This window comes from Zalophus californianus, chromosome 4 (genome assembly GCF_009762305.2).
Source record: "Zalophus californianus isolate mZalCal1 chromosome 4, mZalCal1.pri.v2, whole genome shotgun sequence".
In the NCBI taxonomy this organism is placed as follows: Eukaryota; Metazoa; Chordata; class Mammalia; order Carnivora; family Otariidae; genus Zalophus; species Zalophus californianus.
Genome location: NC_045598.1, coordinates 27,652,381 through 27,668,282, shown reverse-complemented (window position 1 = coordinate 27,668,282; position 15,902 = coordinate 27,652,381). Strand labels below are relative to the sequence as shown.

Here is a 15,902-nt window from a genome sequence, read left to right as displayed (position 1 = left end):
GTATACCTGAAACTAATGTAACACTGTGTGTCAATGAAACTTCAAAAAAAAAAAAATTTTAGTTAAAAAAAAAAAGAAACAGGAGTATTATATGAAGGTATAAGTATAAAGGTTTACCACTAGTGGGAAAAATAACACTTCTTAATATCAAACTACTATTTAAAAAGCACACAGACCACTTGGAAGTTTCAAGAACACATATAATCAGAAAATATAAAATGATGTGACACAACTAAGACCAAGCATGTATGCCTTTCCTATCTACCCAGCTTAACTCATCCATTAACAGAAAAAAAAGCTTTAGACTGACCCACATAGCAAAACCATTCTATGTTGTCTCCAAGATAGATTTGTGATTCACAAAGTATTAAAAAAGGTAAAGGAAAGGAAAAGTTAACAGATAGGATAAGGTTCACAAATACATGGATTGTAATCCTTTCATTAGATTATGCAGACTTTTAGCTCAAAGTATAAAAAGAAAGTCACTTTATCATTGTAAAGGGTACAATTCACAATGAAGAAAACAGGTGTATATAAGTCCTTAATAATACAGCAGCAACATTAAGAAAGTAGAAATCACAGGAGATATTAGGAGAAACACAATAATAATAGAATTTAAAAATTTTTCTCCCAGTCTGAGAGAACAAGTAAACAAAAATAACTCAAAAATGATCTAAAACAACATAACCAAAATGGTAAGCACTGATGGATATTCATTTAACTCTACCCTAATAACTGAATGTATGTATTTTCAAATAGCTATCAAACTTTCACAAAAATTGACTATGTATTAGACTACAGAATATACCTCAACAAATCCTTCCTGAGAGAGAGAGAGAGCTCATGCACCTGTGAGCAGGGGGAGGAGCAAAGGGGGAGAGAGGGGAGGGGCAGAGGGAAAGATTCTCAAGCTGACTCTGCACTGAGTACGGAGCCTGATGCAGGGCTCAGTCTCATGACCCTGAGATCACGACATGAGCTGAAACCAAGAGTTGGGACACTTAACCCAATGAGCCACCCAGGCACCCCTAGACTACAAAATATACCTCAACAAATTCTAAAAGGAGAAATACAAGCCATATTCTCTGATTAACAACCCACAAAACTAGAAATTTATAACAAAATTAGAAAATAAAAAGATCTTCAATCTGAAAATTTAAAAAGTCTCAGAATCATTTGGAGAAGAGGGAAAATACAAATAAAATTTGTGTTGTTTCTAGACAATAATAAAACTTCTACACATTAGAGGCTTTGGGATGTAGCTAAAATAGTGATCAGAAAAAAATTCAGTTTTAAATAATTTCATCATTAAAAAAATGAAAGTAAATGAGTTACTAATATAGCTCAAAAAGTCAGAAAAACAACTAAAGTAACAAAGTAGAAAAAAGTAGAGGAAAACATTTATTTTTTTTTTTTTTTTTTTTTTTTTTTTTTTTTAAAGATTTTATTTATTTATTTGAGAGAGAGAGGGAGAATGAGAGAGAGCACGAGAGGGAAGAGGGTCAGAGGGAGAAGCAGACTCCCCGCCGAGCAGGGAGCCCGATGCGGGACTCGATCCCAGGACTCCAGGATCATGACCTGAGCCGAAGGCAGTTGCTTAACCAACTGAGCCACCCAGGCGCCCCGAGGAAAACATTTATAAAGCTAAAAGCAGAAATTAAGAATTTAGAAAACACAGAGCTAAAAAAAAAAAAGTTTCAAAAGCTATTTTGCCAGGTGGCTTGGGGGAGAGGGTGTTGAAACCAGTTATTTCACCTATTGTCTCTCAAGAGTAAAACAGACAAAACACAAATACACAAAATAAGAAATGGGGGGAAACCAGAGAAGTAGACACAATTTCAAAAAAAAATAAGAAACTATGTAAAACTCTCTAAAAAATCAAATACAGATAAAATAATTTTCTAATAAGACATAACCTACCAAAAATGAACCCCAAACTGAGCCTAAACAAATTGATTTTCACAAAATAAATGGAAGTTTTCAAAGAGCTACTACCAATCAAGCAAAACAAAATACACCATTCCACAAGATTTTATAGAATTCTACCAAATCTTAAGAGCTAACAATTTAAAAACTTGTACATCTTAGAAAATGAAAACTTCTAAATTTGAAAAACTTTGAAAAACTTCAAAACCTGAAAAAGATTACACAAAAAAAGATTACAGATCAAACTTACTTTTGCATTTTGATTAAAAAAGTAAAATATTAGCAAACAGAATACAGTATCACATTAAAAGAATCCAGAAACACAAGTTTGGTTCAATGTTTGTTAAAAAGACAAGAAATATCATATCATTAGCTCCACTGATCCTAAAAAGAAATCTGACAATAATAAAATAGGGATCAATAGATACTCTTACACATATACATACATATATGTATATATCATGCTTAATGTAGAAACAATGGAAGCATTCCTTTCTACAGTAAGGAATAAAAAGAGGATGCCCACTAATCACTACTGCTTAACACTGTCTAATTAGTCAATATAATTTGGTAAGAAAAAAAATCAGAAGTATAAAAATCCAAAGGAAGAGGTAAACCTATCACTATCTGTAGATGAAATGATTATAACCTAGAAATGCCAAGAAAATCACTTGAATAACTACTATAAACAAAAATGGAATTCAATAAGGCAGAGAGAAAAAGGTATACAGAAGTCAAAGGCCTTCATGTATGTAAACAATAACCAGTTAGAATCTATAAATCCATTTCATAGCAAAAAAAAGGGGGGGAAATATGTGCAAGATATGTGCAACTTTTACGTGAGGAAAACTTTAACAACACTCCTGAAGGAAACAAAAGTAATTTTGCACCAATAGAAAGGTACAGTGTTTTCTTGGACAGACTCAGTATCTTAAGACATACCAATTTGTCCTAATAATTTATAAATGTAATGAGATTTCCATAAAAATAACAGCCCATCCTCCCAAACCCACTGGTGTTTCTACAGCTTATGTGGTAAAATAAATAAGAATAGGCTAGAAAAGCCTGAAGAGAAATTTGAGACTAGCTTTATAAAATACTTCAAGTCATAAAAGAAACGACTGGCTACTACATTAAAGTGTTTGTGTGTATGTATTTACCATCGCCCCACCCCCAAAGACACAAAGTTCTACATGGCAAAATACAAAAACAAGACTGTATCAAAGGTTAAAAGACAAATAATCAGGGATAAATGCAATTCCTAACACAAGGGGCTAATCTCCTTAATTTAGAAAGCGCTCAGTAAATGAGAAAACTGAAAATCAAACAGAAAAAAAGGGCAAAGACATAAACAAACAGCTAATAAAAAAAGAAATAAGGTGACCCTTACACATGTGAAAATATGGCCAAATGCAAAATAAAAGTACATGAGGAAATGATTTCTTGCAAATCCAATTAATAGAATCTAGAGCTTGACATTTCTAGTGGCAATAAAACAGGTAGGCTCATTCACTGATGCAGAATAGTTAGAACCTCTACAGAGGGCAATCTGCCAATAATGATCAAAATTACAAATACATTTGCCCTTGACCCATTAATCTTCCCTCCTGAAATCTATCCTAAAGATACATCTACATATATAGGAAACGATGTTCTGAAATGGGAAACAAAACAGTCCTCGTGTACATCAAAAGAGGACTTCTGAGATATCGCTCCTCGGTGACATTTCCACAATAGTAGAAGCAACTGAAAACAATGCAGAAACTATGTAGTGATCTGGAAAGATCTAGGGATCTTTGAAGGAATGGATGATTCCAGGTATAGGGTAGGAAATATAAGACGAGCCTGAAATATCCTCCTGTGTCAGAAAGCAAAAAAGCTATCAAAGACTAATAAATACAGAATTAGAAAAATACCACTTGGTAATCGCTAGTGAAACAAATGATTTGGGTAACAATGATTACTGAATGGATTATTAGTAATTGAAAGGTTATCTGGGAGATTTACAATGAAGAGATCAGGCCTACTGATCTCTGAACCTACAGATCAATCTCAGTATCACTAAAATTGGAACCACTAGATACTGTGTGCCTCCTAATATGATACAATATGAAGTATGTATGAAGTATTCTGAACCAGAATTGAATCAAACTTCTAGGGCCAACTTTCATTTTTCAGGAAATACAGGGGACAGAGGACTAAGGTAATGACACCAGAAGAACAAAAGACAAATGTGGATTTTTGAATATTCTTCAAGACAAGTGGCAGAGTTTCTCTAACCAGTCAATGGCATTAAAGACAAAACAAAACAAGAAGAAGGAAATGGGACTACTGTTTAAAAGGCATTATCAGCCAAACATGATACGTGGATCTTATATAAAACTTTCTTACATACGATAATGGCATTATGACTATGTAAGAAAACACCCATTTTTTTTCCAGAGGTACATACTATAGTAGTAGAGACAAAATAACTTGCTATCTGGGATTTGACTTAGAAGAGTAAATGTAGAAAGTTTAAGGAAAGGTGGAAAATTCTTGACAGTTTGCACACAGGTGGCAGTTTATCATACTATTCTCCCTACTTTTATATATGCTCAAAAATATTTGAGCCAAAAATGAGAATGCAATTAACACCACTATAAGCATCAGTAGTAGGTATAACACCTGGGGTCACCATGATCAACAGACTACTTTTCCTTTAAAACATGTATTTCATAATGAAATACTGACTTAAAAGTTAAAAGGACAAAAGTGAGATTGTTCAGATAATCATGTCAAGGCTTTTATATATGCTTTAATGTGCTTACTTCATGCTCAGTAGCATTCCAGGACAACTTCTGTGTAAAGGCTTTCTAAACAAAATGTAATAAAAACACAAAGGTTTTTCAACTCTTAGTATGTGTCCAAATATTACTTCCAAGACACCAGTACATATAATTATATATAAACTGCACACATACACACACACACACGCACAGACGCATGCGTGCAATACAGGAATCGACTACCCAATACAGAATATTGTTTTAGTTCCCTTACCATCAATATTAAGCATCATTTTCCACATGGCAGGTCGAACAGATTGATGGAATCCAAACCATACTTCCCTGCCCCCTCCCAGAGGGTGGTCATATCCTTCTGGAGCTGAGAAAAAGGAACGCCCCACAGGCGTATATCTACAAAAATTAAAATGTCATGTTCAGTCCTTTCCTTCCCATATAGGTATTTAAATTTGCAGAACAGGTGAGTCTAGAGCACATAAACTTAATTTATTCTAATGATGCTTATCATTAGGAATATATGAAACTAAATATTTTCCAAATTTGTGAAAGCAGAAAGCAGCCATTCTAAATGAAAAACAAAACCAAAACAAAAACCATCAGCATCCTTTACTGAAATTCTATCATCCTTAAACTAATGTTAGTTTGGTTAAGAATAAATTTTATTTAAAATACTTTCTTAGAAACAGATGAAAAGAAACACCAGTTCCAACCTTAGGAAATGCTAAAGAGTAAATAAATATTGATTGAAAGGTTATTTGTATAAATGTGTTTCCAAAATATATTTTTCTTTAAAAAGACACACTGATCCTATATAGGCACACAAATACAAACATACACTTGTGAGGTGATAGTGTGATTAAGAGAGTAGCAATTTCAACACAAATTGATATTATTGTATAAACAACGAAATTACCTTTAGAACAAGGGGACTTAACTAAATATGTCAGTTATCCAAGATTTACAGCTTCTAAGATAAAGGTTAGACATTTCTCTAAAAGGTATCCACACTAGAACAGCTACCTTAATGATCTGCATTCACTTTCAAAAATCAGAATTTTTTTCTGTAACTTACTTCTTCTGTCAATCAACTTTTATGCATGCTATTCTTTAAATGAAGGAATCAAAACATACAACATGTGAAGGTTAATCAAAGGAGGCTTGCACAACCCACTCTTGGGAAGAAAGCCTTCACATTGAAAATCTAAAAAGGAGAGAAAGCCAGAAGCACCCACTTCATGGAGGGCAGATGTCGTAGCACCACATCAACGGCATGGACAGGATTAGTGCTGATTGGCTTGTCTAATTCCAGTGGCTCAGGCAAGGTCCGTCCTGTCAGTACTTCGTGTAGTAGGTGCCAACTCACTCGAGAGACAAATTTAATCGACACCTTGAAAGGTCGATCTTTTCCACCTTCCCCAGGTAAAGTAACATCTAAATCTACCTGTTGATGGGGAAATAATCAATTGATAAGGTGAAAAAGATAAGAACAATTATTTTTAAAAGATATTTAAGAAAAAACAGAGGAAATATAAAAAACCAACCTCAATGCTAAATAATCTCCGTTATACTGTTAAGCAAAAAAAAACAAAGTACACAAGATTACAAATAGTATGCCATCTTTTGTGTGAAAAAGGAGAAAATGGGAAAATATACATATATTTTATTTCTGCAAAAAGAAACACAAAAAGCATGAACCAGAAACAAACTGGTTACTTTCAAAGGATGGGAAGAAACAGACTGGAAGAAATAAAGGAGGAATAACAGTACTGAGTATATTTTTCAGTATAGTTTTGATTTCTGGAACCATATTAAATAAAGCTTTTTTTTTTTAAATAAAGTTTTATCAGTTAAAAAATTAAAAATAAAATCAAGAAGGATGAAGTGAAAAAATTAAAATATAAACAAAATCAAATGAAACCAAATGTGTTTCAAATGAATAACCTAACCACACTGAAAGAAGGGGAAAAAAGAAAACATTAATGCAAGGAACTCTTGAACACAGTATACTGAATATATTCTCAGTTGGGAGTGTGGAGGAGAGGTGGGTGGTATGGTGTAGCAATTCTGAAAGGATTTTATAAATGTTTTATAAATTGAACAAATGAGAAAAGGCAGTGATGTTTTGAGGTTCAAAAAAGGAAGATACAAATATGCAATGTGGGGAGCAGAGGAAGAATCCTGGGGGGATAAACTGAAACTTGAAGGATCAGTTTGAACTCATGATTTCCTATATATATATATAGTATATTACACAATAAGTAGTACTTGTATAGGATACTTATTATGGTAGGTTCACTATATGACACACAATATTTATTATATATTGTCTCTTTTATTTGCTTATTTATATATTTTTATTTCCAGTCTCTGTCCATTTTAGAAACACCTATACCCCAGCAGCATGAATACATACACAGATTTTGGTTTCTAAGTTGCATCCCCCAACTAAAAGACACCATTGTTCCTTTGAGAAAGGGCCAGTTGCATGGCTGCAGCAGGGAAAACATAAGAGGAGCCTGGATCATCTTGTGCCAGAAAGTAAGGAAGTACTCAAAAAAAGTGTGTAGTATAAAAAGGAAACAGGAACCAGCTTAAAGGGGCTCCCAATGGCCAAATCGGGGACAACTGGGGCAGTGAAATAAATAAGGATAAATAAATTAGGGAAAAGAAAATGCTCTCCGTTACAGTCAATCTAACTAATAAATGTAGAAAGAATGACAGAATTAGAAAATCACCATTACTACATAGTAATAATCCTTCCAAGCAAGAATCATCAATTACTTAAAAATCTAATGAGAAACAGGATCCTTAAAGTATCTCCTATATCTGGGAGCCTGGGTGGCTCAGTTGATTAAGTGACCAATTCTTCTTGATCTCGGCTTGGGTCATGATCTCAGGGTGGTGAGACTGAGCCTGCATAGATAGGGTGCCCTGCAGCAGGGAGTCTGCTTGAGATTCTCTCTCTCCCTCTGCCCCCCACCCCCTGGCTCGCACTCTCTCTCTAAAATAAACAAATTTTTAAAATCTTAAAAAAAAAGTATTTCTCCCATCAAAATTAAAAACTTCTTAGGGGCGCCTAGGTGGCTCAGTAGATTAAGCATCCGGTTCTTAAGCTCAGCTCAGGTCTTGATCTCAGTCAAGGTCGTCAGTTCAAGCCCCATGTTGGGCCCCACCCCGGGTGTGGAGCCTACTCAAAAAACAACAACAAAAAAAACCAAAAATACTTTTGTGCATCAGAGGACATGATCAACAAAGTGAAAAGGCAACCTACAAAATGTGAGAAAATATTTGCAAATCATGTATCTGATAAGAATATATAAAGAATCCCTAAAACTCAACAACAACTAATCCCAATTAAAAAAATGGGCAAAGGATGAAGATACACAAATGAGCTCATGAAAAGATGCTCAACTCACTAATCATTAGGGAAATGCAAATCAAAACCATAGTGAGATATAATCTCACACCCATTAGGATGGTTACAATCAAAAAACCCTCAGAAAACAACAAGTTTTGGCAAGGGTGTAGAGAATTTGGAACCCCTGTGCACTGCTGATGTGCAAGTAAAATGGTACAGCCACTGTGGAAAACAGTATGGTGATTTCTCAAAATGTTAAAAATAGAATTACTACTTATACACAAAAGAACTGAAACCAAGAACTGAAAGAGATATTTGTACACCTATCTTCACAGCAGCATTATTTGTAATAGCCAAAAGGCGTTCATCAACAGATGTATGGATAAACAGAATGTGGTATATACATGCAATAGAATATTATTCAGCCTTAAAAAGGAAGGAAATTCTGACACATGCAACAACACGGATGAATTTTGAGGACATAAGGCTAAGTGAAATAAGTCACAAAAACACAAATATTGTATGATTCCACTTAGATGAAGCACTGAGAGTAGTCAGAGAGACAAAAGGCAGAATGGTGGCTGCCAGGGGCTGAGGGGAGGGGCAAATGGAGACTTAGTATTTCATGAATACAGTTTCAGTTTTATAAGATAAAAAGAGTTATGGAGATAGACAGTGGTGATGGTTGTGAATGTACTTCATGCCACTAAAATGTACATTAAAAATGGCTCAGATGCTAAATTTTATGTGTATTTTACCACAATTAAAAATAAAATCTCCTCACAAGTGTAAAGAGAAAAAAGAAAAACTTGACAGGAAAAACCTGGCAGATACTAGCTGGTATTTAACCAAGTGATCAAACTTAATATCACCATTAATGGAACAAATACCTATTAACGTCTCCTGATATGATCCACTGATAAGGAAAGAACACTTGTGTGATTATTTCTGCCAAAAATGCTTAATCAGAATCTAATCAAGAGAAAACCAGACAAACCCAGACTGAGGGACATTCTACAGAACAACTTGTCTGTAATCTTCTACTATGTTAATGTCATGAAAAGAAAAGAAAAAGCCTGGGAAACTGTTCCAGAATAAAGAAGACTAAAAAGATGTGGTAACTTGGGGCACCTGGGTGGCTCAGTAGATTAAGCATCTGACTGTTGATTTCAGCTCAGATCATGATCTCAGGTTTGTGGGATTGAGCCCTGCATTGGGCTCTGTTCTCAATGGGGATCTGTTTGAGAATCTCTTCCTCTCCCTCTGCCTCTGCCCCTCCCCCTCCCTCTGCCTCTGCCCCTCCCCACCCTGCTCATGTGCTCGCTCTCTCTTTCAAATAAATAAAAAAATATGTATTTTTTAAGATTTTATTTATTTATTTGACAGAGAGATAGAGAGTTAGTGAGAGCAGGGACACAAGCAGGGAGAGTGGGAGAGGGAGGAGCAGGCTTCCCGCCAAGCAGGGAGCCCGAAGCAGGGCTCAATCCCAGGGCCCTGGGATCATGACCTGAGTCAAAGGCAGACGCTTAACTGACTGAGCCACCCAGGCACCCCTAAATAAATAAATCTTAAAAAAAAAAAAAAAGACATGTTATCTAAATACAATCATGAACCTAGACTGAATTTTGTACTAGAGGGGGGAAAAATGCTAAAAGTCATCAGTGGAACAAATGACAAAATTGGAATACGGTTGTTGATTAGATAAAAGTATATCGATGAAAAATTTAGTAGAGTGGATAACCGTACTATGATTTTTATCCTTTTTTTTTTTTTTTAAGATTTTATTTATTTATTTGAGAGACAGAGAGAATGAGAGAGAAAGCACATGAGATGGGGGGAGGGTCAGAGGGAGAAGCAGACTCCCTGCTGAGCAGGGAGCCTGATGTGGGACTCGATCCAGGGACTCCAGGATCATGACCTGAGCTGAAGGCAGTCGCTTAACCAACTGAGCCACCCAGGCGCCCGATTTTTATCCTTGATCTTAGGAAATAGATATTAAAGGGCATGACACATACAACCTTCTCTTGAATGGTTCAGGAAAAATCAAGTATGTATGTGTATCTCGCTCTATATAAATATCTATAAACACAACAAAAGAAAGAATGATAAAACAAATGTGGTAAAAGTTAAGGAACACTAGTGAATCTGGGTAAAAGGTCTACATGAGTTCTTTAATTCTTACAACTTTTCGGTATGTTTAAAATTATTTCAAGGGATGCCTGGGTGGCTCAGTGGGTTAAGCATCTGCCTTCGGCTCAGGTCATGATCCCAGGGTCCTGGGATTGAGCCTCACGTTGGGCTCCCTGCTGAGCGGGGAGTCTGCTTATCCCTCTTTCTCTCCCTCTGCCCCTCCCTCTCCCCTGTTCTCTCTTCTCAGATAAATAAATAAAATCTTAAAAAAAAACTGGAAAAAAAATACAATTTCAAAATAAAAAGATAAATAATACACTCTTATGTATATATGGACTATAATAAAATGGTATTGTGGGGTGCCTGGGTGGCTCAGTTGGTTGAGTGTCCGACTCTTGGTTTAAGCTTGAGTCAGGATCTCAAGGTCGTGGGACCGAGCCCTGTGTCAGGCTCTATGATAGGTGTGGAGCCTGCTTGAGATCCCCTTCCCCCAACTCAATCTCTCTCTCAAAAAAATAAAAATGTAAATAAACAAAAATAAAAAACAAAGGGAGATATTGCAAAAGAATAGCTTTTCAGTAAAGGAATGCATCTTACCCCAGTAGTTGCCACAGGAAGTGGATTGGCTGTGTAAAGGCTTCTTTTTCCATCATAAACTGGTCTACGGTCCCCAAATATAGTCACTTTAAAATGCTGAACCATTGAGTCAACCACCTCCCTAAAAAAGAGAAAAAATACATTCACATAATCCTCTGCATGATGAAATACAAAATACAAAATAAAGTAATTCTTGCACTATTTAAAACTGCCAAAATTCTAAAAGACAGTCATACTGATAAAGATATTGCTTTCAGGACCATACCTTAGGATACCAGAAAGACTGATTTCTGGCAAGGGATATGAATTTCACAAAAGGCATAAAAGAATGAATCCAGTGAATTACCTAATCATTCTGGGCCTCAGTAAAACTGCAAAATACTATCCTTAGAAAATGATCCTAAATCCCTCACCATCTCTGAGCACTACCTGACACATGCACTTCTCTATTAAAGAGTTTGATGCTCTTCACTCCGTGCTCAAATACCACCTAGTACATATATCTACTAGAACATTTACTACACTGTATTATAATTATTGTATACTTCACTTATACTAGACTGTGAGATTCTTGAGAGCAATAAACACACATTACACCCCCAATCCTTTTCAACCCTTTCCCCATCCTTAAAATATTATCTAGCCAGTAAGAATATTCCAAAACCTGTTTTCCCCCAGTAAACATTTTTGTCCAATATATACTTACGTGGAAAGACAGTCAAGACTTTTACATTAAAAAAATTAGACTATAGTGAGAATAATACAAAATATCCACAAATCAACATTTATTTTTATACACACATTACTTGTAAAAGCAGTGGAAAGGTATCTAGAAGGATATGTACCAAATAGATACAGTGGTTACCTCTGGTGAGAGGAATGAAGAACAATTTTTTATTTTATCTAAATAATCTAAATATATTATGATGAGAGTATACTTATATATTACTGGTATAATTTACAATACATTTAAAAGAATGGGGAAAAAATTCAATTCTAGCCTATGGGTAGGTAGGAGAAAAAGGAGAGAAAAAGGCATTCTCTGATACAAAATAATTGAACTGACTTGATACTTAAGAGCAATTTTCTACATGCTCAAAATTTCTATTTTTCCTCTTCTTCAATTTCACTTTGCTGAAACTATTTAAATCAAGATCAAGCCTCTTTTAGAGTAAATTTTACAAAAAAGATTTGACTCACATCCATTTTTACATACAAAACAAATTTTCAAAATTTTCTGCCATTTACAATTTTCTTCTGCAGCCGTTATCATCAAGTCCAGTTTCTTAGGTGAAACTTTACAGATCTAATTTGTCAGAATGTTTTGACTATTTTGTCATTTTTACTCAACAGTAAATTGGTATAACTTTAAGCTTACCAAATCCTGGCAACCCAATCAAACCACTCTAAAGATCAAAATGGTTGGAGATTAAAATAGCTGTGCTAAAACAACTTAGGGATAAAAAATGTTCTGTTTCGATATCTAGCACATTATATTCTTCATGAATGTTCTAACAGTGGACAATCTACCTCAATAAACTGCTAGAACCTCCAATGGAATCTAAAGCTGAATTCAAATTATCTCCCCCATGTTTTCTGGTTATCCTATTTGTTGCTCCTCTTTATTGGGGCCTCCCTCTCCCCATTTACCCAGATTCAAAACCTGGCTCACCTCTTCATCCAATTAGTTACTGACCTCACCTCTGCAGTATTTCTCACATTAGTCCTTTACTTTTCATTCCCAATTACCACCATGCTAAATTATAACCTCATGTTCTAGTACCTGGATTATTTTAAGTCTCTTGTTTTTTATGCCTTTAATCTTTTCTTCTCCAACCCAACTTACATATCACTGCCAAATGAGTCCCCAAACCTCACTTTTATGTCCCAGACAAAAAAGTTAATCATACTCCTCGATTCATGGCTTATTTTAACCATTCATCTGTATGTAACCTCTCTTTTTTCCTTCCACCTCCATTTCCTAAGCTCTCTTCTTCCCAATAAGTTATTTCTTCTAATGTGTCTGATGAACATCCTTCTGTTTGCTTATATTCCCACCTTTATCTAGGTTTTTAAAATGTATTCATATTTCTGTGGGACACGTGGTTCATTGTTTCTGATTGATGCAAAGTACTCCATATGTTGTCTATCCATTCACCCAACAATGCAGACTTTAACTGCCAGCCACCAAAAACAATGGGGTAATGCAGCATCTCTTACTATACCCCTTTATGGACTTGTGTGAGAATTAATCTCTGGTTATATGCCCAGGAATGAAACTGTTAGGTCCAAGTGAATTTTATCAACCAAATGATGAAGAACTGCCAAACTGCTCTCCAGAGTGGCTATACAATCTACATTCCTGGAGGTTCCTATTTCCCCATATCCCAGACAAGATTTGGTATTATCCAGCTCTACTTTGCATTTTTTGCTAGCCTAGCAGGTAAAACTAAAATTTTATTTTAATTGGGATTTCTATTCCTAATGAATTTGAGCATTCCTTCATGTGCCTGTTTCTTTTGTTAATTCCCTCTTGTTTCCTTTGCTCATTTTTCTACTGGGGCCCCAGCCTTCTTGTTGAATTAAAGGAGTTTCTCTGATAGCCTGATAGTCCAGATATTAATTTATTAACAGGTTTAGTTACTGCAAATATCTTCCAAATGTTATCTGCCTGTTAACAATATCTATGTATTTATCGAACTGAAATCTTTAATATTGTATCTTCAAATGAATCATTTTTCACCTTATGATTTCATGCCTTTTTTTTTTAAGATTTTATTTATTTATTTGACAGAGAGACACAGCGAGAGAGGGAACACAAGCAGGGGGAGTAGGAGAGGGAGCAGCAGGCTTCCTGCTGAGCAGGGAGCCCGATGCGGGGCTCGATCCCAGGACCCCGGGATCATGACCTGAGCCGAAGGCAGACGCTTAACGACTGAGCCACCCAGGTGCCCCCTGATGCTTTTGAGCCCTGCATCAGGCTCTCTGCTCAGTGGGAAGTCTGTTTGTCCCTCTCCCTCCGCCCCTCCCCCTCCGCCCATGCTCTGTCTCTCACTTTCTCTCAAATAAATAAAATCTTAAAAAAAAAGAGAATTACTTTCCTAATACTAAATCAGTGTTTTATCAACTATAGTTTTGTCTACATATAGTTATTTATATAGTTTTATATCTATCTATAGTTATCTATCTATATATAGTTTTATCTATATTATTTTGGCCATTAATCCATCTGAGGTCTTTCTTTATAAACAGTGTTATATAAAGACTCTTTTATTTTTCTCCATATAGTAAACCAGTGGTCCCACACTGCCTACTAAATCGTCTATACATAACCAGTCAATTTAAAATGGCATTTTTTGGGATGCCTGGGTGGCTCAGTTGGTTAAGTGTCCGACTCATGATCTTGGCTCAGGTCTCGATCTCACGGTCATGACTTTGAGCGCAATGTTAAAATAAAATAAATCAAATGCCATTTTTATCTTATAAGTTCTCAACATATAAATGAATCTGGCTCTTGAGTCTCTATATTGTCCCAGTGGCCTGTCTGTTCTTAAACAAGTATCGTATGTTTTCACAATTACTGAAGTGTTTTATAATACTATAACATGGGGCAGGGCAAGTTCCTTTTCTTTTTCTAAGTTAACTAGGACATTCACGGAAACTTTTAATCAGAATAAACTTCTAAAGTGGTCCCCCCAAACTATCAATACCATACAACAAAAGAAATATATCTAGTGCTCTACATACAGTAAATAAGAATAAAATACCTGTTAATTAAGAAGCCCTCAAATTATACGTACTTGGGAGACACTGTTAGTATCCTAAAAACAAACGAGCATGTTAAATGTTACTAAACACTACAATAATGAACTCAATGAAGATGAAATATAATGGGGCAATTGTAAAATCTAAACATTTCTGTTTAAAAAGCTCAACTGCAAAAAGAACAGATTAGAGGATGTGAACTTACTCACTGCTTTTGTGGAAAGGGGCTTTAGGTGACTCTTAAGTCCAGAATGAGCTAATAGTTGGATGTAGCTTCCTCAAAATTAAAAAAATTAGGTTGCACATATTTAAGTGCCCAGTATAAAGCATGTAACCATCCCATCATATTATATAGTCATTTCACATTCTGAAGTACTCTGTTCAATTTGGAAAAATTTAAGACCCTAAAAAAATGAAACATAACCAGATAGAAAATTTTTTTTCTAATTTTTTTTTTCTGATAGAAATTCATGTAACATGAGTAAAAATAAACCAAACTAAGGACTTCAAGTCTGGAATAGGAAAGACTCAAAGAAAACTAGAGAAGCCTCCGGGTATTTTGATGGACTGTCATATTGTTTTTTTTTTAAAGATTTTATTTATTTGACAGACAGAGACACAGTGAGAGAGGGAACACAAGCAGGGGGAGTGGGAGAGGGAGAAGCAGGCTATCCGCTGAGCAGGGAGCGCAATGTGGGGCTCGATCCGAGGACCCTGGGACCATGACCTGAGCCAAAGGCAGGCACTTAACTGAGCCACCCAGGCACCCTCATATTGTTGAACTAAGCAGAAAATCTACCTTGTATGAAAGGACAGAATTAGGACAGAACTCACAAATAACTGGAAAGATACAAGGAGCTAGACTTGGAGCAAAAATTTCCCACCAGAATTATTCACAAGTGGATTATACTATCTTATAGAGTACCTAAGGTCATCCTTGCTAGAACAGCTCAAGGAGCAGTTATGTCATGGAAGATACCAACTAGAAGATGCCAACCAGAAGGCTGAGATGAATAATCTCTGCAATCCCCTCTAACAGTAAAATCTAAATAGGAGAATACCAAATAATGAAACACTGCAGATTTTATCATGGCATCAGATATAAAAACTTCTTTATGAATAATTACACTAAACACTGAACTCAAACTCTCAGAGCCTTAATAGAATGGTGTTAGAATTCTATATACACTGGGCAATTCTAACATTATATTACTTTTAAATGCATAACTGCTAAAACCTATGTTTCAAAGGGAAACATAGGCTAGAATCAGCTTTTCTAAGGACCATCATTTATTATCATGTCTCTTTAATTTCTCACTAAGATGATGTAACTGATATAT

The 15,902-nt window shown here is 35.4% G+C and overlaps 1 protein-coding gene across 2 annotated transcripts in view; it reads right to left on the bottom strand.

Moving 5' to 3' along the window:
- LOC113929225 (protein argonaute-3) overlaps positions 1-15,902 on the bottom strand; it is a 127,445-nt gene that overhangs the window by 71,542 nt on the left and 40,001 nt on the right. For both annotated transcript variants that reach the window (XM_027605945.2, XM_027605955.2), the window contains 3 exons: positions 10,798-10,918; positions 5,945-6,153; positions 4,969-5,105 (listed from right to left, as the gene is read on the bottom strand). In XM_027605945.2, the coding sequence (XP_027461746.1) occupies positions 4,969-5,105; positions 5,945-6,153; positions 10,798-10,918 (467 nt within the window). The remainder of the gene's footprint in view (positions 1-4,968; positions 5,106-5,944; positions 6,154-10,797; positions 10,919-15,902) is intronic.